The 26,651-nt window shown below is 56.1% G+C and overlaps 1 protein-coding gene across 1 annotated transcript in view; it reads left to right on the top strand.

The window, feature by feature from the left end:
- The window catches only part of LOC149523694 (uncharacterized), a 113,575-nt gene that overhangs the window by 37,218 nt on the left and 49,706 nt on the right, over positions 1-26,651 (top strand). Inside the window, exons 4-16 of the mRNA XM_089781614.1 lie at positions 5,329-5,478; positions 6,065-6,219; positions 6,567-6,693; positions 8,181-8,368; positions 8,970-9,107; positions 9,209-9,326; positions 9,864-10,007; positions 10,471-10,647; positions 11,495-11,650; positions 12,026-12,148; positions 12,554-12,656; positions 13,503-13,577; positions 14,185-14,377. Coding sequence (XP_089637740.1) covers positions 5,329-5,478; positions 6,065-6,219; positions 6,567-6,693; positions 8,181-8,368; positions 8,970-9,107; positions 9,209-9,326; positions 9,864-10,007; positions 10,471-10,647; positions 11,495-11,650; positions 12,026-12,148; positions 12,554-12,656; positions 13,503-13,577; positions 14,185-14,377 — 1,847 coding nt within the window. The remainder of the gene's footprint in view (positions 1-5,328; positions 5,479-6,064; positions 6,220-6,566; positions 6,694-8,180; positions 8,369-8,969; positions 9,108-9,208; positions 9,327-9,863; positions 10,008-10,470; positions 10,648-11,494; positions 11,651-12,025; positions 12,149-12,553; positions 12,657-13,502; positions 13,578-14,184; positions 14,378-26,651) is intronic.

The following is a 26,651-nucleotide window of genomic DNA, read 5'->3' on the forward strand; positions in this document are numbered from 1 at the left end:
TTCAAAGAAGCTTGAAAAAAGAAAAGAGAAAATCAAGCTGCAGTCTCTGGTGGCTGACCCCTCAGTCAGAGGCCTGCAGGTCCACAGAGACAGACCTTCCAGGACACAAAAATCAACCAATACCGGTTAATTAGAAAACAGAACAAACTCTTACTGTGAAAACAAAGCTACAGTTGCAAGCATAGTAATTTGGCTAGCTGGAAAGAGCCACCATTTGACACAGGTACTCAGGGAAAGTCCCTGGTCTGAAGACTTAGTTAGAAAAGTGGGAGGAAAAAGCACTAAGAAGCTCAGACATTATTTCCATATCCCCAAACAAGGAAAACAAGAAATCCTGACAGACTAGCTAAACTCTTCCCTGCTTACACATTGTAAGAAGTCGCTTTTTGGACAGCGGAGCGTTTCCTGTCTCCCTTGATACTTGGAAGAAACTGGTCGGTACTTGGAAGAAACTTGGAAGAAAATTCCTACCTGCGTTGTTATTGGCTGACCACCCCATACCGGGCTAGGAACAGGAGACATTAGTTCACGTCTTAGTCACCGGATGTTCCTGTCCTGATTATGAAAGACCCTGTCACGGGGGTTGGCCAAGCCTCCAGCTGAGCTCTCCCAGTAGCCCACGTTTGAAATACAAGCGTAGCGCCCGGGTGGTAACTTCCAGCACCAACATCACACCTGCCTGTGAGCAGCAGAAGCAGAATGGGCCTGGCACTGGGGACTGGCCCGGAGCCCTCGGTCTGGGGTTCTCGTCGGCAGGGAGACTCACTCCTTCAGTCTCAGCTACTTCCTGCCCTGCGCATGGTTCCTGCCAGTGGGGAGGCGGCGCCACACGCTGCCGGGTGGGGAAGGCAGAGGGGGTTTCCGGGTGGGCCCCGCTCTCAGTCCTTTCCGCGCAGACATCGTGGCTGCTAGAGCCGCTGGACTGAGGAGTACAGCTAGTTCAGATTAGGAAGCCTAATCCGAACTAGCTACTCTGTGCCGCGTGTAGCCGCGCGGCACGGGGTTCGAACTAGCCGGGATTTAAAAATGTCGGCGCCCGGCTTATGCAAATGAAGCCCGGGAAATTCAGATCCCGGGCTTCATTTGCAAGTGCGGTATGCCTACATTACCCCGCTAGTTCCAACTAGCGGGGTAGTGTAGACATACCCTTAGAGTTCTTTGAAGGGGTTAACAAACATGCAGACAAGGGGGATTCAGTAGATATAGTATACTTAGATTTTCAGAAAGCCTTTGACAAGGTCCCTCACCAAAGGCTCTTTTATATATTAGGGTAACTAGTGGTGTCCCCCAAGGGTCAATCCTGGGACCAATCCTTTTCAACTTATTCATAAATGATCTGGAGAAAGGGGTAAGCAGTGAGGTGGTAAAGTTTGTGGATGATACAAAAATAACCCCAACTAAAGGTACAGTATGATGGGGGCTAATTTGGCTATGACAAATCAGGAAAGAGATCTTGGAGTTATCATGGACAGTTCTCTGAAAACTTCCACACAGAGTGCAGCGGCGGTCAAAAAGGCAAATAGGAGGCTAGGAATTATTAAGAAAGGGATAGAAAATAAGACACAGAATATCTTACTGCCCCTGTATAAAACTATGGCACGCCCACATCTTGAATACCGTGTACAGATGTGGTCTCCTCACCTCCAGAAAGATATTTTGGCCTTGGAAAGGGTTCAGAAAAGGGCAACTAAAATGATTAGGGGTTTGGAACAGGTACCATGTGAGGAGAGGTTAAAGCGACTGGGACTTTTCAGTTTGGAAAAGAGGAGACTGAGGGAGGATATGATAGAGGTCTATAAAATGATGAGTGGTGTGGAGAGGGCCGATAAAGGAAAGTTATTTATTAGTTCCCGTAATAGAAGACCTAGAGGACAGCAAATGAAATTAATGGGTAGCAGGTTTAAAACTAATAAAAGAAAGTTCTTCACACAGCACGTAGTCAACCTGTGGAACTCCTTGCCAGAGGAGGCTGTGAAGGCTAGGACTATAACAGAGTTTAAAGAGAAGCTAGATAATTTAATGGAGGTTAGGTCCATAAAAGGCTATTAGCCAGGGGATAGAATTGGTGTCCCTGGCCTCTATTTGTCAGAGGCTGGAGAAGGATGGCATGAGACAAATCGCTTGATCATTGTCTTCGGTCCACCCTCTCTGGGGCACCTGGTGCTGGCCACTGTTGGCAGACAGGATACCGGGCTAGATGGACCTTTGGTCTGACCCAGTACGGCCGTTCTTATGTTCTTATATGTTCTTATGTTCTTTACAACCCCAGACCAGAGACCTTCCCAAACAGGTCACAAACTGGTCACACTGTACAAAACCCCTCAGTGCCCCAATGAGCACCAGGCCTAACACACAGGTGAGGGGTTACAGTATCCAATCCCACCTACCCTGAATGGGTCTTCCTCTCTCAAGGAACCAGCCACAAATCCCCAGTCAATTTAAACTTTGGATCTACCCACAAGATCGCACTGGGCCAATCCTTTAGAATCTAAAGCACGGGCGTAAGGCTGTGAAGGAGAATACATGACATGCACTGAATCACCAAGTTCTCGACACAGGCTCTTAGTAGAGATGTTACAAACTGCTATCTTAAAAGTCTCTGGAGTACATCCTATGTCAGGATGGGCCAATGATTTTCCCAGAGCGCTGTTCCTCGCAAGGCTGCATCTGGAATTAGTAGCAGAACTGAAGGCAAGATGGAGTCTGCCTCATAGCACTTTATATCCATTCCTGGTCTCTTCCAAGCTGGAGCAGGTCACATGGCCCAGTGACCTATCCCTGTGTCCCACGTCAGCAGTCATGATATTGGCTGGTTTGCAGACACATTCCTCAGGTGTGTATTAGCCTCTCTGAGAGCCTTATCCCTGGAGACTTGCTAATTAGCATAGTCACTAACTGACCATTTCTGGCCCACTGTTCTTTCTCAGACAGAGAATCTTCCGGCATCAACACAGGTTACATATTTATAAATCCACTTACAGATATCACACAAGTAGATGAATAACACACACACAATAAGTAGAGCACAAGCTTTCATTTGACATCTCACATGGCCTCCTTGGTACAGACTTTGGGACAACCCCTCCCCCCCGCCCTTGGGTGCAACAGTGACCTGTCTGATCCCCTTAAAATCCAGTAACGTGACACCCCCAACACAAAACTGATGCAGGAAGTGATGCCAGTAACATCAGTGAGGGCATCACATGGGTCCCCCCGCCTTAGACAAGGCATCTGCCACAGTATTCTCCTTCCCGTTTACGTGGACTATGTCCGTGTCGTACTGCTGAAGGACCAGACTCCAGTGGAGCAACCTGGAGTTGGTGCCGTTGGCCTTCTGCAGGCAAGCCAGCGAGGCATGGCTGCTCAGCACAGTGAACCTCCTGTTGTCCAGATAGGGTTTGAGCTCCTTGACAGCCCACATGATGGCACAACACTCCTTCTCAATTGTAGCATAATGCTTCTCCGGGGGGCACAGCTTTTTGCTGAGGAAGCTCACGAGGTGCCTTTTGTCACCTAACCTACCCTGTATCAGCACCGCCCCCAGCCCGATGTCGGATGTTGAAATCCGGGCTGGTCAGAACAGGTTCCTTGGCCAAGACATTCTTTATGCTTTGGGGGATAGGCCAGTTCTTAATGGCCTCCACCCTCAGGGGTTCAGGGCGCACCAACTCACTGCCCACCCTGTGCCCTAGACAGTCACTTTGGCAGCTCCCATCCTGCATTTGGACACCTTGACAATCAGGTTGGCTTCCCCGAGCCGCCACAGCACCACCCCTGTGTGACTGAGGTGATCCCGCCAGGAGTTACTAAAGATGGCCAGGTCATCAAAATAAGTGCTGGAATGGGCTCTGCAGGACCTCCGTGATCAGCCCCAGGAAGGTGGCCCTGGAATTCCGCATGCCAAAGGGCAGCACCTTGAACTCACACAGGCCCGACTCCACTATGAACGCAGATTTGTCCCATGCATCAGCATCTAGGGGACTCTGCCAGTACCCCTAGTCAGGACCAGAGTACTTATAAACACAGTCCCCTCCCTGCAGCGTGTCCAACAGATCCACTATTCTGAGTGTGGGGAAGGGGTCAGGCTGCGTGACAGCATTCAGCTCCCTCTAGTCCATGCAGAGCCTCGTGGTCCTGTCCTTTTTAGGCACCATCACAATAGGGGATGCCCATGGCCAGCATGCTCTCCACAGCCTCCTGAATCTGCCTCTGCATCTCCCCCTTGGCCCCATAGGCTCTGCTAGGCGCTGGGCGAGGCAGGGCCTAGTGAGGATGGAATGCCATGTCCTGTCAGCGAGCCCTGGCCTCCTTCACCTTTCGCTCCCTCTCAGCATCTGCCTCCTTCACCTTTCGCTCCACTTCGGCATCCGCCTCCCTCGCCTTTCGACGCACGTCGGCAAGGGCCTTCCCATGTTCCAGCTCGATTCCTTCAATGCCTGCTGCTTTCTAATTTCATCTGCAACAGCATCCCTGGCACCGGGTGGGCACTGCTCCCTTCCCTGCTGGTCATTTCGTATTAGCAAAGACCTCAGTTCCGGCTTAAAAGCTTTCTCTCTGAATTCAGTGATTGGCTCCAATCACAAATCTTCTAGAGCCTTTCGGTCAAGACTCTCATGTAGTTGCTGACTCATTGCAGCTGCTCTTTAACCAATCAAACTCTTTACACCCAAAAATAAAATTTAGAACCGCTTGAGGTTCTGATCCAAAGCTTAATTGACCAAGATCTGAGGATCCTGCTGACTATCCCACTGTGACGGACCGGGCCAGGTCTGTGCACTGCTAAGGGTGTTGGCTCAGGGTGAATTGCTCAACACAAGGACGCTTTACAGCCCCAGACCAGAGACCTTCCCAAACAGGTCACAAACCAGTCAGACCGCGCAAAACCCCTCAGACACCACAGTTCCCTCTGTGCCCCAATCAGCCCTGGGCCTAACACACAGGTGAGGGGATCTAGAACCCAATCCCACCTACCCCGAACGGGTCTTTCCCGTCCCAAAGAACCAGCCACAAATCCCCGGTCACTTAGGGGAGAAACCTGCCTAGGACAAGGGGCTCTATGGAGGGGGATGCAGGGAATGGAGGAAGTGGGGTGGCCCTTGGGGTCCCTGCCCCGGCTGAGAGGCTCCCATCTCTCCTCAGGCAGAGGGGACCAGGGAAGGGCTGAGAGATGGGAGAACCCTCGGCACCGGGTGAGGCTGCTCCACAAAAGGTCTCAGGTGGCTCCTCCGTGCTCACTAGGCCCTGCCAGCCCCCAGGGAGCGAGTGTCCCAGGGCAGCTGCCCAGTGGAAATGCTCAGTCCCAACAGGCTCTGTCCCTGTTCATTGCAGACCCTCGGGGAGCCGCCTGCCTCAGCCCAGCCCACAGCCCTGCTGCTGGAAGCCTTGAAGGCTCTGACGGCCCCCACCCTGGAGAGTTTTCAGGTGGCAGAGGAGGCGCCGAGAGCCACCGTGTCCCAGCACAGCGCCCGCATGGAGCGAGTAAGAGATGCCCGGCGAGGGGCAGGGCGTGTGGAGACAGGGGCTGGGAGAACTGGGTCTGAGGAAACCGGCCCTGGGGCACAGGGTCAGGGTGCGGGGCAGGTCGGCTCAGCCCCTTTCTAGGAGGCTCTGAGCATCAGTCGCTCCCCTGCTCAATTAAGCCCCATCGCCCGCCGGGGAGGCAGGAATTGGACCCGCGAGACACCCGGGAACTGGAGCCCAGAGCGGCTTGTTGACTTCCCAAGGCTGCGCTGGGAGCAGCGGCAGGGTCAGCAAATGACCCCAGGAGAAGGCCTTGTCCAGGGCCCCTAGAACCAACCTGCCTCGTGGGACGTGCGGCCGCGTTGCTGCATTGGCTGTGCTGGGAATTCTCAGCCAGACAGAGCCCTGGGCCCTTTGCCAGGCAGGTCTCTTGGGGAAAGGACTCAGGGGTCACGTTCCCGACAGGCCTCTCAACGGGGCCTTTTCTCCCTCGGCCCCACGCCGGTGACGCTCCCGCCCTTCCCCCAGCGCCATCTGCCGGGGGGGCGGCCTGGCAGGAGGCCGCTCTCGATCAATCCCCCCTCAGCTGTGTGGCTCCCTCCAGATTGGATACGTCGTGGGAAAGATTTTCAGCTGGCTGCGCGACGTCGGGGATCCCAGAGCCAGAGGAGCCGCGCTGGGGACCATCGCCCTGCTGGCTCGCGCCCACCCCCGGGACGTGGTTCCCGCCTGTGTGGCCCACGCGCTGCCATGGGACAGGTAGGGAGAGGCTGTTACCACCTCAGTCCCTGATTTCCCTCCCCCACCCCTGCCAGGGCAGAGCGCAGGAAGGGCCTGGCCGGAGACAGGGATGGATCCAGCTCCCTGCTGGGCACAGGGCTGCCCCGGCCTCCTAAGAGAAGATGCCCAGGCCCAGCTCCTGAGGGGACGGCTGCTAAGGGAAGGGAATAAATGCAGAGCTTGTGGAAGGAACTCTCCTGCCTCAGCTTCCCTGCCCCCCAGGGTCTCTTTTGAGAGCCCCTTTCTCGCCCCCTTCCCAGCCTCTCCCTGGGGAGGCAGGAGGGGGCCAAGCAGGGAGGCTCTGATTCTGGTTTCTCACCTTGCAGAGGTGCCAGGGAGCTGTGGAAGGCCGTGGGGGAAGAACCACAGCTCCCCCGGCAGGTGCTGCAGCAGCTGCTGGACGCGCTCCGGAAGAGCCACCGGGAGGAGAGGAGCCGCAGCGTGTCTCTGGCTGTAAGTGACACTGGAGCTGTCCCGTGGGGAACTCACCACTACAGGGAGGATGCTGCATCTGTGGGGGGGAAGGGGGCTTCAACCCCTCTTAGTGTCAGGCCACGGCCCCACTGCACACTGGGCACACAGCCGTGTCACGGGGAGAGCCCCCCTGCTCTCCTCCGGAGGGGGTGTCCGGCCTCTGAGGCCCCTCACTTCGTGGTCAACCCCGCATGCACCACGATGATCCAAGTCAGCACTGCAGCTCCCTTCACACAGGGCAGTGCGGCCTAGCAGCCGGAGGCAATAACTCCTAGTGGGATTGGTGCGGAGAGGTAGGGGACCCAGGGCGCCCTCTCCACCGGGTCCCAGTCCAGCGCCTTGTCAACATTGGAGGGGGCACCACTAGCTCTGGGGGAATCAAGTAGAAACTCGCCGAGCACCTGGGGTTCAACTCCCCGCCTGAGCTGCTTTCTGCCAGCTCCTCTCTTGTTGTCTGCGCCGTCTCTTTCCTCCAAGATCAGCGTCTAGACTGGCGCTTTTTTCCGACAAAGCTCCGTGCGGAAAAAAAGCGGCAGCCATTTTTATGCTAATGAAACGGGGGAGAGTTAAATCCCCACTTCATTAGCAATTGCGATACGTCTAATTTACATCCCTTTTACGAAAAAGGGATGTAGTCTAGACGTAGCCAAACTGTCTCCCTAACTGAGAACTACATGGTGGCAGAGGAGCCAGGGAAGCCAGACCCGAAGCCGGAGCATCCGAGAGAGTGACACAAGCAGCACGGCCGGGGTCCCTACAACTGGGTCACGAGGATCGGAACTGACCCGACAGAAGTTCCCATTGACCCAGGTCAAGTAGTTTGGGATCTTGGGGGGATTTCGTGGAAGAGCAAATGAGTGATCCAACCTTCGGAAGGCCTGGGAGCAAGTGACAGGCACGAGCCAGACAGATGGTCAACCCCAGAGCCGGACCCAGGGATCCTGGTTTCAGATCAGCAAGGACCTTCCTCATGAGCATTAGCCCAGAACGCACAAGCAGCCCAGTACGACAGGGGAGCGAAAACGAGGACCTGAAACCCGGGATGTGATGGAAAGCCAGTCGCTGGGAGCAACGTGGGGTCTGCACCGACACCGCTTCGACCTCCCGGCATTGCCCCGGCTCCCTGCTGCTTGTGGCGCTGGAGTTACTCAGGTGGCAGAGGGGCAGTGATGCCCCCCCGGTCACGTCTGGCAAGCTGAAGGGCGGGGCTAGGCCATGAAGACAGAGAACGGGAAATAACGTCACCCGGACTCTTCCGCCCTTTCCAGGAGGTTCCCATCTGCGTCCATTCTAAGAACAGGAGACTGTTCAGGGGCCATCACATCTCCCTTCCCCCCAGAGGATCTCACCCTCTTTCCTCATAAGCCGCAAGGAAATGGAAACTGGAACCAGGATGACAGCCAAAGCCATGGGAGCGGATGGGCAGGTGGGGACAGCTCAGTGACATTTCTGTCTCCTGTCTCCAGGCAATGGACACGCTGTACGAGATCCTTTTCCTCTGGGGATACCGAGAAGCCATCCTCGAAATGTTTCCCCAGCTCCTCCTCGTCTGCGTCAGGCAGGTGCAGTACGTGCTGGACCTGTGCCTGCCAGGGACTTGGAGGGCCCAGAAGACATCCAGCCCGGAGGGATCCAGCCGCCTCAGCCCCTTGAGGTAACGGCGGAAAGGAAGGGGAAGAACAGATTTGTTCGGCTCAGCCCCTGTGGGACCTGCCTGGCCCTCTGCTGTGCGTGTCCCTACAGCCCAGGGGCAGTTCTGGGCAGGTCTGTGTGGAGGGAGCGGTGCTGGGCGCCCGTGTGCGTGTGAGCCACACTTGCTCCTCTGACTCCGACCACAGGCCAGGGGCCACGTCGGCACGTCCCCATGTGCTCCCGGCCGAGGGGTCAGGGCTTTTCTCCGTGCCTGTTGAGCCCGCTGGGCCTCTGTCCCACAAGACCCCACCCCAGGACAGCGTGGCCAGAGCACACAGAGTGCACAAGACCGGCGGGGGGGCCGTGTCACAGGCAGGCAGGACGAGGAGGGGCCCGTGACGCTGATTCCACGGGGACAACCAGGGAACCACCTGGCTAGAAACTCGATGAGTCTGTGGCATGGCCAGGGCCCGTTGGGCAGGGCCGTGCCCTCACACGGAGCTGGGTCCATCCCGGGGGAGGCCGGCTGCTGCTGACCACGCCGGGTGTCCCAGGCCTTGTGCGGTTTGCGCTGCGTGGGGCTGGGGTCGAGTTCTGACACCCGGACTTTTTATTGCCTCTAGCACCTCCCTGGAGGCCGTGAAGACCCTTTTCTCCATGCCCAGATACTGGAAGGAATTTGCCAGTATCCAGTTGCAGCAGGGCTGGGACATGATGGCCTCCCGCCAGCGCTTCTCCCAAGGGGTGGGCTTGATCGCAAGGTAAAGTCTGGGCAATGGGAGCTCAGTGGGAGACCCTCCCCTGCCCCCGCCGGCCCTCTCTCCCCTTGGTAACTCCGGGCATTTTCTCTGTCCTGTTCCAGGGCCATGGTGGAACACCAGACCCCACAGCTCCCTGCGGTGCTCAGAGAGGCCATCGCCGTCATGCAGAGTCAGGAGGAGCAGCCCCAGAGAAATATCGCCCTGACTTTCTGCACCGAGGTGAGATTCCGGAGCCGCCAGGCACATGTGGGCTTGTGCAGAGCAGCTCAGTCCCGTCCCAGGCAGGCAGGTAGGCAGGCACCGGGGCCCATCGCCAGCAGCTCGGCAACGCCACAGCCAGCCGGCTCTTCTGCCCACGTGGATCCTAGTGGGGCCGGGCAGAGTGGTGGGGGGCAGGGTGAGATTACTCCTGGTGGATGTTCCTCCGTGGGACCATGTGACAAGAGAAGATGTTTCTCCAGCGCCCTGAGGCCGGGCCTCTCTCCTCGCCTTTGCCTGGGGTTTCATTTTCTTCTGCCACGGCTCGCTCCAGGACACGTTGCGATACCCAGAGATTCCCCTTTCCCTGGGCTTCATTAGGGGCTTGTGCATTAGTCGCCCTTCTGGGAATGGACCATCTCAAACACCAGCCGCTGGCTCCTTACCCCCAGGGATTTTGTGTGGCAGGAAGTGACCAGCTGGCAAAGATGCTGGCGCACGAACAGACCGAGGGGCAGATTTCTGCTCCTGCAGCTGATGTTGATTTTCTCTTTCCAGTTTCTCCGGAGTCCTTCCATCCTCACCACAGTCACAAGATCGGAGCTCCAGGAACAGCTGATGGAATGGACCAAAGATCCCAATCCGGAGATACGGAGGCTCTGTCTGCAGGGCCTGGGCAGTATCATCTTCCAGCCAGAGAAGGTGAGGGGCAGGGCTTGCCCAGGTGAGACATTGCTGCACTTGGAGATAACAGACACATCACTGTTGCAACCCCTGTTCTATGCCGTTACTGAGCAAGCCAGGCGTGAGGTGTCCCTGCTCCCTGGTGCGGGCAGAGCATGGTCGGTGGAGGCAGTGGGGGAGGGGAAGGAGACTCAGGGCATCACTCAGGGCAATGGGGGTAGAGTGTCGGCTGACAACAAGCCCAAGCTCAGCAAGGACAGACGAGTCGGGGGGCGGGGTCAGAGCTCGGGGGGCGGGGCCTGGAGCGGCTCCAGGCAGGCGACAGGGTGACTCTGCCCAAGGGCCAGGGGTGCAAGCACCTGCCAGAGCGGCAGGAGAACGACTTTCTCCCCCGCTGGGGGCTGGCCGATGGGGGGATGGTCCAGCCCCTGCCCAGGCTCTGTCCCAGGCCAGGCGTGAGCTGCCTTCTGCCTTCCTGCAGGGGCAGTTGTTACGGGCCCAGCTGCCAGGGACCATCGCCATGTTCTGCGCCAGGAACGCATGGACTGTCCTGGAGGCCCTGAAGGACGCGGCAGACGCCATCTACCTGCTCGCCGGGGAGGGGCTTGGCTCCATCTCCCAGGACATGGCAGTCAGCCTGCGCCCGCTCATTGACCACGTAAGGCCGGGACCCCGGAGAAGCACATTCCCCCTCCCCTGATGTCCTGGTATGACCCTGCCCAGCCCCTCCCCGCCCCCCAGGCCAGCCACACAGCACCCAAGGGGGCCCCTGCCAAGGGTGGGGAGTCTCCTACTCAGCCCCCTCCCTGGCAGAGCCCTTCTGGGAAATGGGGGCGCCAAGCTCCCAGCCCTGCTGCAGCCTCCCCTCCCACCCTCCTGTGCCCAGCCCCTCCCCGAGCCCCAAGGAGGCAGGCGGGAGCCTCAGGTCCCAGTGCCCCGGGAGGGGAGGCCAGAGCAGCCTCTGTGGCCAGGGACCTGGGCCTTCCCTCAGCCCGCTCAGGCCTTGCTGGGGAAGGAAGCAGGGAAGGGGCGATGGAAGGGGAAGGGAGGGATGGGGAAGAGGGACGGGGACGGAGGGACCCGGGAAGTGCAGCAGGCATGAGGTGAGGATGGAGATTCCTCGTAACTTGCCCCTTTCCACCCTTCACCCCCCCCCCCATGCTCAGTGGCTCCCCTGCCTGGCACTGCACAGGGGTGGGCTGGGTCTCTCCAGGCCGGGCGGACGGGGGAGAAGAACATTGAGAGATTGGCCCCTCTCTGGACTCCAGGCGGCTGGGGGGCTGGGTACAGGAAGCTCTCCACACACATTGCACCATGGACCTCTGGGTCTGAGCCCTGGTCAGTGCACAGTGTCTGTGGGGCTGCCTGGTGGTTGCGGCTTCCGCGGGCCAGGGCGGGTCCCGGTCGGGGTGCTGGAGCCGTGTGCGATTTGCGGCCGTCAGGCCCCTGACCCTGGGACACGGCCTGGCTCTCACGGGCTTCCCCGCCCCGTGTGTCCTTACCAGGAGAGGGGCAATGTCCGCTCAGCCGCCATCTCACTGCTGGGCACCATGCTGGGCGGGGTGAAGGGCCCGGACAGACCCCGCGTGCGGCAGGAACTCACCCGCTGCCTGCTCCCGCTGCTGCTCCACCTGGCAGACGAGGAGCAGAGAGTGATCCTGGTAAGTGCCCCCTTGGTATGTCCCGGAGAGCAAAGCGCCAGAGTCCCCCGGGCCCCACCCCTCTCCAGAGCCCCTGCCCAGCCAGGGCCATTGGGGACGTGCAGGGAGGCCTGAGGGGGCCCCTTGGCTCTGACTCTCTGGGATCCCGGAGCCCCGGCGCTGCCGTCTCTGCGCAGAAGGGCCGAGCTGTGGAGATCCCGTCTGGCTCTCGCCAGCCAATGCTCAGCCCCCCCCCGAGCAGCGTCCCCTGCAGAACACGGGGCAGGAGGCTCCCCAGGCAGGCAGAGCAGGAGCCCAAGGGGCAGGGAGGAGGGGACGCGCCCCAGACGCTCCCTCTCTCAGCGAGGCCCCTCTCGCTCTCCCCTCGTGCTGCAGAGCTGCAAAGCGACGCTCTTCCGCTGCGCCGTGTTCCTCGGCTGGGCCCATCTCAAGAGTCTCTTCTGCAGCCTGGCCTGGGATGGCTCCTCGCGGCTCTTGCCCGGCGTCGGGAAGTGCCTGGTAGGTGAATTCTGTGGGCCCGGGTGGCGGTGACCGGGGAGCTCAGGGAGACCTTTCTACCCCCACCCCGAGTGCCCAGGGGGATTCTCCCCGCTCGTCACGCAGGGAGCAGAGGCAGCCCCCCCAGAGGGGCTCGGCATTTCCTCAGTTGTTTTCCAATCCCACCCTTTCCACTGCCCCCATCTCCCAAACTTAGCGCTGCCCCTGCCTCCTGCCCGTGGGCTCCTGCCCCTCTGCCTGTGCCCAGCTTGGAAATGCTCTTCCCCAAGGGCCCGACTCCGGACATCTGGGCTCCTTCCTACTGGCTCTTGCCCTGGCTTCCCTCTGCGCTTCAGCGACCCTGGCCTGTCAGCTGTAGGTCGATCACTTTGTCTGCTCTGAGCATGTCTCCTGCTCTGCTCCTAGATGAAGAATTACAAGAGGAACTTCCCCAGGTTCCTGTTCCAGGCCTTAGAGTATCTGGAAAGCTCCCAGGCGTCCATCAGACATTCTGCAGCCCTCTTCATCGGTAAGCAAAGCAGCCCCCGGGAGCTGTTCCGGGGCTGTTAGAGTTAATAAAATCTGCACATGAACAAAAAGGGGTTTCAGGACAAGCATCAGCCAGCACCTCAGGCGCCTGCTGCAACTGCAGCTGTGAAACATGGAGGGAACATAGACGAGTTAGTTGAATAAAATATCAGTGCTATTGTGTTTGGGTGTGTGATTTCGTTCCTCCCGTCCCTAGCGTACTGCTGCTCGGTCTGCAGCTTGCCCAGGTAAGGAGTATCACGTGCTCTTTCCTAAATGACTAGAAGTCAAGTTGTCTAAAAGAATTGCACCCGGTGTGCCCTCTGGGACGGCGTGAAATGCTGCTCCGAGCTCTCAATGAACATTACGGGGGAGGGAGAGCTCAGTGCTTCGAGCATTGTCTTACTGAACCCAGGGTTATGAGTCAGTCTTTGAGGGAACCGTTTAGGAATCTGGGGCAAATCTGTCAGGGATGGTGCTTGGTCCTGCTGCAGGGCAGGGGGCCGGACCTGATGGCGTCTCAAGGTCCCTTTGAATTCCAAAGTTCTCTGTTTTACTGCTCAGATTTGCACTCTTGTTTGAAGAAATATGGGAACCATTACAAAATTCAATGGCGATTAATCGCAGGCTTAACCGTGTGCACCTCCCCTTTGAGTTCAATCTCCTTCGCCAATCGGCCTTTCAGTGATTCCTGGGGTCGGATGCTTTCTCCATTGTGTTTTGCATCACACTGAAGGACTGTCTTGAATTTCCCAAGGGCTGTCTTATGGGAATGGCTGACTCTTTAGTAATTTGCAGGGATGACACTGAAACAGTGTGAGCTCCATTCAATTCCTTGTCTGTGTAGGAGAAACCATCCACCATTACTGTGACCTGTTGTCAAAAAGAGTGACTGCAGCTGGTGTCACCCGCCTGTGTGAAGGTAAGGAAATACCTCTGGGCGTTTGGGCATCTGTGGGCAGTATGAGGCCTGAACACAGATGTCACAGTGTCCCTCTGGGTCTGAGGACAGTGCTGAAGGGAGAAGAGTGGTCTTGCTGGTAGGACATAAGAATGGGAGTCGGGAGCTTTGAGCCACCAGGAGCAACTCTGTGCCTCACCTTCCCCATCCGTGAAATGGGGGTAAGAACAGAAAGGCTCTCAAGGACAGCTGGCCAGAACGGAAAAGGACCCTCACTATGACGAGGCATTAGTAGGAGGAGAAGGATTCTTACCCTGTCAGAAAAGTTTGCATTGTCTCCTCCCCAAGGACCTTCACCCAGAGATTGATTCTTAGCTCCTACGGTATCCTGCCAGGCCCCCTAGGAACTCCTTTCCCTGCTACCTCTGGAGCACTGAAGGCGGCACAAATGCACAAAGGGTTCAGTAGAAGTGAGGAGCCTAAACCCTTTCTGCGGATCGGCGCCTGAATGGCAGAGTCACGGTTGTTGTCGTGTTCCCGGGGCAAAGGCCATTGGGAAGCAGAGGTTTCCCAGGCATCAGTTACAGCAGCTCTGTGGGGTTTCCAACCTGTTTCCTCTTTGTTTCAGCTTTTCAGCAACAGCCTTTAAAATCGGACAGGGACACGTGGCTCATCCTGAATGAACATCGGCAATGGCTGCAGAAGCTTGCGAGCCGCGTGTTGGGCGCTTCTTACGACTTGGGAGCGGCACCGACACAGAAGGACTCTTCCTCCTGCCACGGTAGGTACCACAGACGGGAGCAGCTCTTTGGAGCAGGGAGGCAGGTTCCGTGGGGCGAGAGGGGCCGTGAGGGGTGGCAGGAGCGACGCGGCGTCCAGGAGTCACTGGGGGCCTCTCGCCTGGGGGCTGGAGCTGAGGGAAATTGTTCCTACCACGGCCCTGCCCCAGACGACCCCCCCCGCAATTTTGGGTTCCATGCGCGATGGCCCAGCCCCCCAGCCACAGCTTCTCCATGGGATCCCCTCCGTCAGCAGCGCGCGGAGAGAGGGGGATTCTCCAGGTCTCTCTTCGGCCATCGCCAGCCCCAGGGGAGCAGCGGCCGGGGGAGGGGCTGGGCTCTCTCAGGGATGCCGGCTCTCAGGGAAATGGCAAAGGGGGAGGAAGGGGAACCTGCCCTGGTCCAGATTCTCCCCCTTGACAATTGTGTCCTTCTCATCTGTGCTCCTGCCCTGTCTCCTCTGACAGACACCGGCTGAGCCCACCGCTCCCCTGCCTGGCCGGGAGAACAAGCAGCTGGGACACCACAAGGATCCGGAAGGGGCAGAGCTGCACGTGACGGGGAACCAGCCGCGACCGGGACCAGGAGCCGTTCAACCCACAGGCCAGAGGACGCCAAGCCCCTCCCCGGCCCTGCGGCGCGTCCACAAGAACCGAGGATCCGCTCCTGGCCCAGAGACTTGCAGCTGTCGTGGACTTTTGCTTGTTCCCCAACATTTGTCCTGCCCGACACCCCAGGACATGGCTTGTGAGTCACCATCAGACCCACCCATCTCCGGGCCCTTCCCACCGGCCTCTGCCCATCTGGGTGGGTCTCTCTCGTCGTCCGTCTCCCTTCCCACAAAGACCAGCGTGGGACCACTCTCCTGGGGGGCACTGGGACTGCGCGTTCTGGGGCCTGCGGTGGGGGAGGGGTTGGGGTTGCGCGTTCTGGGGTCCGCGGTGGGGGAGGGGTTGGGGTTGCGCGTTGTGGGGTCCGCCGTGGGGGAGGGGTTGGGGTTGCGCGTTCTGGGGTCCGCGCTGGGGGAGGGGCTGGGGCTGCCCAGCATTCTGGGACTGGGGTGGGAAGCTGAGGCTGCCCGGCTGCTCTGGGGCTTGTGGGGATGCCAGGGCACCGGGCAGCCTGGGGGCTGGTGTGGGAGGGTAGAAATCTGGGGCTGGGCAGCCACCAGTGTGGGGAGGAGAGGGCAGGGCAGGGCAGGGCAGGGGCAGCAGCCTGGGGGGTTGAGGGGGTGGAGCCTTGGGAAGAAGGGGCGGGGCTGAGGTTTGCCTTCCCTCGTCAGCCGTTCGCCCGCTGCCCATGCCTCCCACTGCTCTCTGCCAGTCGGGTAGAGGCCCTGGAGAGAGGGGACGTGCCCAGGCACAGAAGTGCTGTGGTCAGGTGCCCCGGCCACAAGAGACTCCTCTGACCCCCAAGAAACCCCACAGAGCCCTCTGCCAACTGGGGCGGGTTTCACCCCTCCCCCATCTCAGAAGGCCATGTGGGGAATTCTTGGAGGGGTCTTGGACCCTCTTGTGGTTTTATCCCCGTGGATCTGCCTCGGGAATGGATTTCACCGATTGGTGACGGGTGCTGGGCAGGGACCCATCTGGAAGTGGGGTAGGGGACCCCTCTGAGGACTCCTCTCCCGCCCTCCACCAGTCACTGTGGCCCCTGCCCGTAGGACCAGCGAGGGAGGGGACTGCACCACATGGGGGAAGTGCCGCGGTCTGGGGCCCTGCCCACAAGAGGGTCCTGTGACCCCTCCAAGGAGTCTCTCCACCGTCCCCTCCCTACCAGTGAGGGTCACCCCCCCCCCCCGCCTCAGGCCAGCTCAGAAGGGAAACGTGCACCAGTCAGAGCAGCCAGTGCCCGACAGCCTAGGCCAGAAGCCTCCATCTCTGGAGCTGAGCAGCCGGCCGGCACCATCGCCCTGGACGCCCCAGCGCAACAGTGCGAGGAAGAGCCCGTCTCGCTCCCTGGACGTCTTTCCAGAACTCAGCGCCTGGCCCTTCAGCTGCCCCTCTGACTGGTGCACGTTTCCCTTCCGAGCTGGCCTGGGGGAGGGGGTGACCCTCACTGGTAGGGAGGGGACGGTGGAGAGACTCCTTGGAGGAGTCACAGGACCCTCTTGCAGGCAGGGCCCCAGACCGTGGCACTTCCCCCATGTGGTGCAGTCCCCTCCCTCGCTGGTCCTACGGGCAGGGGCCACAGTGACTGGTGGAGGGGGGGAGAGGAGTCCTCAGAGGGGTCCTGTGACCCACTTCCCAATGGGACACTCTGCCCCCCGTCGGAGGGACAACTCCCAGCCTGGCTGCGTTACACCAGTCACTGGGGACAGACCCGCAGTCACGGCGCGCTCCGCTTAGACAGGGCTGACTCCCACACACGACGCCACAAAGGGGTTAGGGTGGGAGCCAGTTAGGATCCGGCCCATCGGTCAAACCCACTCTCGGGGCGGCGCTACGGGGCCACGTTCCCTCTCAGGTGCGGAATGACCTTTGTTAGGTGCGGCAGGGGGCACAGGGCAGGGGCAGCGGTACTTGTTCTGGCTGGGGGCAGCCTCGGGGTCGCGGCCGGGGATGGAGGATATGCGGCGCGGGGGAATTATCTGAACTCCGGGACTAATAAATGTATCTCTGCTGTAGACCCTGCGTTGCTGTGAATTCGTCTGTCGCGACAGAGATTGTGTTTGATGTTTGTTTGTCGTGTGGGGTTTGTCTTATTGCTGCCTTGTGCTGTGTTGTGTTAAACACAAATCCCGCGTTAGGCAGAAACGGATTAATAGGCATTGCTGACTGTATCTGCAGAAGCTATTGTCTTAGCAGGGCAGAGGCCCAGCAATGCCAGGCACAGCAGCTCCTGCGCGACGTGGGGACACTTCTGCCCCAGGGAGGGGGAGGGAGGCAGCTCTCTGCCTGGGGACCCGCCCGGCCTGTCTCCTCAGGAACCTCTCAGCAGCTGTATCCTGCAACAAGCCGTGAGCAGCCGTGAGCGTGGGCAACGCAGCCTCTGGCCATAGGACAGGCAGCTCCCTCCTGCAGCCCCTGGACAGCTCCCTCCCGGCCTGAGCCACACAAGAACCCAGGCGTCCTGGGCCAGACAGCTGACCATGTGTGTGTGGGGGGGTGACATCTCCCAGCTCATGATCCCCCAGCACTTCACAGACGTTCCTGAAGCCTCCCCCCCCCCCCCCCCGGGCCGTGGGGACTGGAGAGCACCCAGCTCCCCCCAGGAACACCCAGTTCCCTTGCACTCTCCAGACCTCAGCTGGCCACTGCCAGTCCCTCTCTCTAGCCCGTTTCTGGGCAGACTGCAGTCCCTCCTGGCCACTCCTCCCTGGCAAAGGGTGCGGACCTGCTACCTCTGCAACCCTGTCTTCAGGCCTTACGGCCTGGGGCTTCCCCGGCCCAAGCCCTCCCAGCCTGCCATGTCTGCTGTCGTACCTCGGTGTTTTGTACCTCGGTACCTTCGGTGGTCTGGACTGTCAGTGTCAGCGTCGTCTGGTCAGGGTCGTCCTGGCACGCTCCTGACAGGACCTCTACTCCGTCGGTGATAATAAACTCTCGGCTGCGTGCGTAACAGTCGGTACTCCCTTTATCTAGCGTGTTAGACCCCGTGCACTTGGGACAACACAAGAGATCTCTGAGAGGCCCCGGAAACGACAGATGCAGGCAAGGTTTGAAATCAGTTGAGCGGGTTTATTGTCAGATGCGAAGCTCTACCAGTTGGTAACACAGATCAGTACAATGTGACACCACTGGGCACTATGGCCCGCGTTGACACGGTACCAACACCGGGCAGGCCTATTGCCATATATCAGATATTAACAGCACTTAGTCAAAGTTAAGTTACTGCGCACTCTGTAAGTTTAGGCAATGACACCTGCCGTTCAGGCGCCTAGTGCGCCCCCCCCGAGGTCGGCCGGAGAGCACCCTCTGCGGTGTCCTTTTATAGACAGGTACAAACAACTTACATCATTTCTTTACGTACCAGGTTACCACCCTCTGTTGCCTAGTTACCACCCCTCACTGTATGGAAGGGGGGCTCACTTACTATCCTTCATGCTGTCATTTTGACCCAGTCCTGAACCTAGGTCGGTCTGTGCATTAGTTTTTAGGGAGTTTTTGTATCAAGACATTTCTTATTAAGATGTTCCATTACTCCCCTTTGGCTCACAGTCTGTACCCAGTGCCTCCCTGTGTCCTTCCATGCTCGACCTAACTTACACAATCCCACAGTTATCAATAGGGCTTCTTTCTTGGCTCCTGTGTTACTGAACCAAAGTCTTGCTCACTAGATTGCAGGCCTGTTGCTGTTTCCGTGTTGCAGGCCTTAGGCCTGCTGACTCCATATCACTGACCCTCAGCTTACTACATCTGCCTCTCACAGCCCCGCCCACCACGGCTGCCTCTCGCAGATGCACAGACAGACCTTCCAGGACACAGGAATCAAATCCTCACCTTACAAGAAGTGATTTTTGTTACAAAACAGGAGAGAAACGTGATAAAGAGTACTTGTTTCCTTGATGTTACAGAGCAACTGAGGAAACCGAATTAAAACAGAAAAAACCCTCTGGCACAATGCTCATTTTTTCGGGAAGAATGGCTCTTGCGCAAGAGGGGGGTTTTCACATCTACATAGCTCCTTTTTGTGTAAAAGCCTCTCATGCAAAAACTGTTGCTAATTAATTATGCAACTGAAGCATGGCGATAGTGTACCCTGTGCTTCATTTGCACAAGCTTTTGCGGAAAAAGGTTGCGGTATGGACGTAGCCAAAGAGAGCAGGCAGGGAACCTAAATCCAATTCACATTTCAACCCTCTGTCTCGATTGGTTCTCCTGGCCCCCTGGCTGACACCTTTGCTAGGTACCTGAATTAACCCTTTAATCAGCGGGTGCTGGTCAGCACTCCTCCTGTTCATGACACCTTCCCATGGGCCCGCCTCCATGTCGTAGAGCTCAGCAGTTTGGCATTGGCCCCTTTCCTCTGGTGCAGCCAGGTGAGGGGAGAGTGGTCGGTTACACTGTCAGAGCCGCCCAATTAGCTATGTAAGGGCCCACACCCGGGCCAGGCAGTGCTTCTCTACGGCCGCACAGTGCAGCTCCCAGGGCAGCATCATCCTGACGAAGTTCACAGCGGGGCGCCTCTCCCCGTACAGTCAGTTTGCAACAGCACCACCCCGCCCGGTGTCTGAGGCGTCAGTGAACAGCAGGGAGGGTTCGCTGACGTCCGCATCCACCTGCACCGGGCCAGGGATGAGTAGCCCCGGTCAGCACAGAGAGCCCTTCCGCACTGCTCGGTCTAGACCACGTGCTTGGGCCCTTCCTACATGGCTCTGTCCGGGGAGCTGCCAGGCTCTACAGCGCTACTGTCACGCGGCCGGGGAGAAGGCCCCGTTCAGGGTGGGGAGGTTAAATATCCGATATTTGAATAGTCGATTAACCTCGTGAATTCTTACCAGTTACTCGACTATTCTACAGTCCCGGGGGTGGGGAGCAGCAGCCAGTGCGCTCTGGCCCCCCTCCCGAGGAGCCCCCTGCCACTCTGCGCTGATGCCTCTGAATCACGGGGTACCAGGTGGGAACAGGTCTTCAAGGAGAGCCAGTTTACAAACCGGCATCATCCGGGACCACGCTGTTGGCCCGCGCTGCTGGCCCTGATCTAGAGGCAGCCGTGCAGGGTGGCAGCAGCTCCTGTCCGGGAGAGCGGTCTGAGCTCCTGGACCCCACATAAGCCAGAACTCAGCCAGGCTCTCTGCCCGCCCACCTCCTAAGGTGTTTGTTCTGCTGCTGCTGCTTCCTTTTCTGCTCCTTCTGCTGCTGCCGCTACCTCTTCTGTTGCAGCTTCTTCTCCTGTCTCGATTTTTTTCTGCTTCTTCTACTGTTTCTTCCTCTGCTGCTTTAAACTGCTGCTGCTTTTTCTTCTGCTGTTTCTGCTTCTTCTGCTACTGCTGCTCCTATTTGTTTTTCTGTTTCTCCTTCTGCTTCAAACTGCTGATTCTTTTGCTGCTCCTGCCTCCTTTCTTCTGCTGCTTCTTCTACTGCCGTGGTCTCCAATCTTTTGAATCACAAGATCAGTTTTTCAGTTTAAGTGGAATGTAAGATCTACCTCAAACCCAAGTGCTCTTGCCCCGCTTCCTTCCTGCTCCTTCTTTGAGGCCCTGGCCCTGTTCTACCCCCTTCTTCAAGGCCTCCCCCTGCTCACTCCATGCCCTTTCCTTGCCCATCCTCTCTTTCATCAGCGTTAGGTGGGAGAAGCGATGAAGCTGCTGTGGGCTCCCCTAACAATACTAACCCCTTTGTTCGACTCCTGTGACAGCCAGTGACTGTCTAGGAAGGAGTACGGCAGAAAGGGATCTAGGGGTTATAGTGGACAATATGCTGAATATGAGTCAGCAGTGTGATGCTGTTGCAAGAAAAGCAAACATGATTCTGGGATGTGTTGTGAGGAAGACACGAGAAGTCATTCTTCCGCTCTACTCTGCGCTGGTTAGCCCCCGGTTGGAGTATTGTGTCCCGTTCTGGGCATCACATTTCAAGAAAGATGTGGAGAAATTGGAGAGGGTCTTGAGAAGAGCAACAAGAATAATTCAAGGTCTAGAGAACATGACCTATGAGGGAAGGCTGAAAGAATTGGGTTTGTTTAGTTTAGAAAAGAGAAGACTGGGGGGGACAGGATAGCCGTTTTCAGGTATCTAAAAGGGTGTTATAAGGAGGAGAGAGAAAACTTGTTCATCTTTGCCTCTGAGGATAGGACAAGAAGCAATGGGCTTAAACTGCAGCAAGGCAGCTTTTAGTTGGACATTAGGAAAAAGTTCCTAGCTATCAGAGTGATTAAACACTGGAATAAATTGCCCAGGGAGGTTGTGGAATCCCCATCTCTGGGAATATTTAAGAGTAGGCTAGATAAATGTCTATCAGGGATGGTTTAGACAGTATTTGGTCCTGCCTTAAGGGCAGGGGACTGGACTCAATGACCTCTCGAGGTCCCTCCCAGTCCTAGTATTCTATGATTCTATCATCGGGTGGCGCGTTATTATTCATCAAAAGGCCAATTAAGGTGAATCGAACATATGCCCAATTTATGAAGGGTAAATTTACAAAATAGGGGATTCAGCGGATATTAAAAAGTGGTTAACGACAACCAATAAACAGTACAGTAATCAATTCCCAAAAATCACAAGGAAAAGGAAAATTTCAGCTGAGTCCAATTGGCATGGTCAGTGTAATAACCAAAGTTTATAGCAGCCTTCTTGAAAGTTCCCAGACTGTCGCTCTGGAGCTCAAATCTCGCAGCTCACCGAGAGCTTTGAGAGGAGGCCTGAGAAGAGCCCTCCGAGTCCTCTTCCCTGCCGATGGTAAGTAGTTCTCAGGGTGGCTGGCGATGGTCTTCAGTGGAGTCTCCCGTAAGGCTGCAGTTGTCTTGATCCGGAGTCTGATGTCCTGTGAGGAAAACCCCGCGCACCCTGCCTCTGGGACGGACATCCCCAAACTGTCCAGCTATCGGCCTTTTATCCCGTCTCAGGCGGGAAATCCCTGCGAGGGAAACCCCTCAGAGTCTGCCCCTGCTAGGGAGACCCTGTGTGTGAACTTCTCAGGTAAAGCCAGGTCAGACCGGACAGTGTGTGTTTGTGAGAATGACAGAGACACACACACTGAGAGTGACAGAGATTTGTGCATTGCCGAGCTCCCTCCATCCCCTGCTCTCTGTGTGGAGATAGGGCATAAGAGTAGAGGGAGGGAGGAACACCCTGACATCAGAGCCCCCCCCTTCTCCTTCCCACACCCTGCACAGCAAGCAGGAGGATACCAAGGGGGCAGCTTCAATGCAGAAGGCAGGAGCAGCATGAAAATGGGGAGAGGAGCAACTGAAGCGTTAGCCCTTGAGAGCTTCCTGGACAAACCAGCCAGGATCATCGGCCAGAGGCTCTGAGATCTGTCATTAGATCCCGATCCACTGCTCGGTGACCACTGCTCGACTATTTCTGCTGCTGCCGCTTCTTCTGTTGCTGCTCCTTCTCCTGCCCCTGCTTGTTTTCATGTTTCTTCTTCTGTTTGTGCTGCTGCTTCTTTGGCCACTTTTTCTTCTGTTGTTTCTTTTGCTGATTCTTCTTCTGCTTTTGCTCCTTCTTCCTCTGTGGCTGCTACTTACTCTGCTGTTGCCTCTTCTGCTGCTGCTTTTCTTCTTCTTCCCGGCTGTGTCTACACCGCACCCCTTTTCCGGAAAGGGATGCAGATGAGACAAGTCGCAATTGCAAATGCAGCGGGGATTTAAATTTTCCCCGCTCCATTTGCATGAACATGGCTGCCGCTTTTTTCCGGCTCGGGGCTTTGCCGGAAAAAAGCGCCAGTCTAGACAGGGATCTTTTGGGAAAAAAAGCCTTTTCCGAAAGGTCCCTTATTCCTCTTAAAATCAGGACACAGCCCTGCTGCTGCTAATTCCTCTTTCTTCGGCTGCTGCTTCTTCAGCTTCTCCTATTCCTGCCTCTGCTTCTGCTGTTCCTGCTGCTCTTTTCTTCTTCTGCTGCTGCTGCCTCTTTTCTTCTCTGTTTCTTCTACTGCTTCTGCAGCTGCTGCTCCTTCTTTTTCTGTGGATACTTCTGCTGTTGCTGCTACTGTGCTACTTCTTCTTCTCCATCTGGTGTTTGCTTCCTGTTGCTACTCTTTCTGCTGCTGCTACTTCTTTTTCTGTTCCTTCTTCTGCTGCTCCTTCTGCTGCTCCTTCTGCTGCTGCTGTTGCTTCTTCTGCAGTGCTGCTGTTTCTGCTGCTTCATCTGCTTCTATGGTTCCTTCTGTGGCTGCTCCTATTTGTTTTTCTACTTCTCCTTCTTCTGTTTGTGCATCTGCATCTTCTGTGGCTGCTGCTGTTTTCTTTCTTCTGCTTCTGCTGTTTCTACTTCTCTCAGGGGATGTCTACATTTGCCCCCTAGTTCGGAGTAGGGAGGCAAATGAAGCATACCGAAGTTGCTAATGAAGTGTGGGATTTAAATATCCCGTGCTTGATTAGCATATTTGCAGCCGGTGGCCATTTTAAAATGCCAGTCGCCCGATTTAACTCACCGTGTGTAGACACAGTAGTCCGATTTAAAACCCTTCCCTCGATTTAACTGTTACTCCTCATTGCATGAGGAGTAACAGTTAAATCTCGCGCTTCATTAGCAACTTGGGTATGCTTCATTTGCCTCTCTCGTCCGAACTAGGGGATAAGTGTAGACACACCCCCACTCAATAAGGAGCAGCCAGAGATCATGACGCAGGGATGATCCCCAAAGCCTTATTCTGCCCCTCTAGTGGAGCTGGCGGGAAGTGGGGGGGGAGGGGTGACCCACAGAAATTAGGAGCCTGCTGGAAGTCTCCAGAGAGCTGTCACCTCTGCACCTGGGAAGGGAAGGGGGAGCGGCTGGCTCCTCAGGGGCTAGGCCTGGGCATCTTCTCTCAGGAAGCAGGGGAAGCCTTGTGCCCGGCAGGGAGCTGGCTCCATCACTGTAGCCGGCTGGGCCCTTACCCTGCTCTGCCCTGTCAGGAGGAGGGGAAGGGAACTCGGGGGCTGAGGTGGTAACAGAGCATCTCCCTCCCTCCCATTTAACACTCCATTGGCATCCACAGCAAAGTGTGGGACACTTCCGGCCCACGCAGCCTCCTCAGCACCTGCCCTGCTATCGACAGGCACATTTGCCTTCCCTCTGCCTCCTCTGCCTGTTCCAGTGCGAGAGGAAACCGCAACATCCTCTGGGAGGAGGGTCCCAACTACGGGATGGTTTCCCTCTGCTCCCATTGAATGCTCTGTTCCCTTGAGACTTTCATCCTCCTTAAGAGCACTGGGGCTCTCAGACTGGAGGTGGGACAGTACTACTGTGTCCCGGAAAGTCTCATCAGCATAGCTCTCTGCCTCCCTTAGCTCCTCCAGTTCAGGCACCCTGGCCTCCAAAGCACGAACTCGGTCTCTGAGGGTCAGGCGCTCCTTGCAACGGGTGCACACATACGCCACCCGCCCACAGGGCAGATAATTATACATGTTACACTCGACGCAATAAACAGGATAGCCCCCACTCTGCTGCTGGGCTTCTGTCTCCATTTTTCTAATGAATAAGTTTAAGTATAAACTGGGATTCTTTTTAAACCTCTGGAATATAGATTATTATACAAGTTGTTTTAAAGAAGGTCAGAAGTCACTAGTGCCCTCTAACCTCCCCTCTAAACTCCCTGTTAGCTGTTCCTGTTCGCAAGCTCCCTGGGCGCTGAGTCACAGGGTTATATAGCTCCGGTAGCCAATTAACAGAGGCTTCTAGATTTCAAACCTTTTAGAAGTTCCTTCAAACAAACAGACAGACAAACACAAGCTCAGCACACAGCAAATAACTCCCCCCCACACACAAACACACACTCCAGACAGCCACTTACCACAAGGATCCCGCTTTTACTCCTCTTTTACCTGGAGAACTCTCTCTCCAAACTCCCTGTTAGCTGTTCCTGTTCGCAAGCTGAACAGGACTTAACTTGACTGCGTACTGAAATGTTTCTGTGTTTGTCAAGTAGCTTGCTAATGTTTTCAGTGCCAAAATCATCCCTGATTTCATGTGGGGGAAGTGAGGCAAAGAAAAAAGCTGCCCATTCATTTAGTTCAATCTCTGGAAACCTCTTACTCAGAGGCTCACACAGCAGGGAGATGAAACGTAGAATAGGTTCACTGCTGAACTGGTCATCGGTTGTGGTTGATTTGATTTGATTTTTCACGCTGTTTCTCCAAGATCCTGCCCTCTCATCCTGCGGCTCTGGGCCCTTGGTAACTGCACAGCCTCACACGTTGTCAAAGAACCTTTCTGGGAGCATTTAGTCAGTTCTGCTAATTCACGTGAGACCTCATTTAATACAGCTGCAGTGACGTGGCAATTAGTGTCATGGAACTTAGTCAGGCAGCACTTTGCTATTGGGTCATTATTTTTTGAGATTTCCTGTTCCAAATAGTTAAGAAGGGGCTCCTAATTACACAGCAAAGCACTTCCAGCAAAATGTCTAGGTGGCCACCTCACTTCAGTTGGAGGTTTCAATGATACAGTCTCATTTTCTGTGACATTTGCTATTTCCTCTAATTGTCCTCTTCAGACTGAGCACTTGGTCTTCAGCACTGGCACTTGGTTCCACACATCAGCTAAACCCAGGTCTTCTCCATGGGCCAGGCAGTGTTGTGCTGTTAAATGTGGGATGCTCTGCTTGAGTTGTCTGGCAACACCATTGTCTTTCCCCAGCACGACTGAAGCACCATCTGAAGTGAACATCGCTGTTTTCATCAGATCCCGCTTATTCAGGGTGTCAAAGGCTTTGAGAGCAGCTGTAACAGCTTGTGCATTCCAAGCCGATAACTGAATCGTTCCACCAAACACAGTCTTCTGCCCTGCACATGCTGCAGCTCTCAACTTGAAGTCAATGACAAGCAAGTTGGTGACAGAAATACCTGTGCTCTCATCAGTAATAAGTGTATGGTAGGAAGACAGGCTAATAGCTGACTTGATTTCTGCACAGACAACACTGATGATTGACTCCAAAACCGCAAAAGCAGAGTTTTTCTATGCCAGCTTGTACATACTGGTGATTTTGCTTGATGAATCCTCTTCACGTTGTCCAAGGGCTTCCCCCTTCCCACTTGTGGCCTGCGGAGAAGTGGCTGCATATTCTAGTCTGAGTCCAAATTTAGCAGGTCAAGCCCACATCAGCACTGTACTGGAATATGTCTCCTGCTCACAACACTCCTGTTAATGCATTCCAGAAGCATGTTTGCTTTTCTTCCCCAACAGCATCACACTGTTTAGCTTCTGATCCAGTATGACCCCCTAGATCCCTTTCTGCAGTGCTCCTTCCTAGACAGTCGCTTCCCATTCTGTATGTATGAAACTGAGTGTTCCTTTCAAAGTGGAGCACTTTGCATTTGTCCTTATCAAACTTCATCCTGTTTACCTCAGACAGTTCTCTAGTTTATCCAGATCATTCTGAATTCTGATTCTGTCATCCAAAGCACTTGCAACCCCTCCCAGCTTGGTATAATGTGCAAACATAATACGCGTACTCTCTATGCCATTATCTAAATTGATGATGAAGATATTGAACTGAATTGGTCCCAAAACAGACCCCTGAAGAACCTCACTTATTATGCCCTTTCAATATGACAAGTGAACCATTAGTAATTACTTTCTGAGAACAGTTATCCAGCCAGTTTTGCACCCACTTACGTTGTATTTCATCTTTTTGGTAGTTGCCCCATCTAGGTTGTATTTCCCTAGTTTATTGATAAGCAGGTCATGCGATACCGTATCAAATGCCCACCTCCTTCCCATACTGCA

This window comes from Pelodiscus sinensis, chromosome 12 (genome assembly GCF_052426305.1).
Source record: "Pelodiscus sinensis isolate ZL-2025 chromosome 12, ASM5242630v1, whole genome shotgun sequence".
In the NCBI taxonomy this organism is placed as follows: domain Eukaryota; kingdom Metazoa; phylum Chordata; order Testudines; family Trionychidae; genus Pelodiscus; species Pelodiscus sinensis.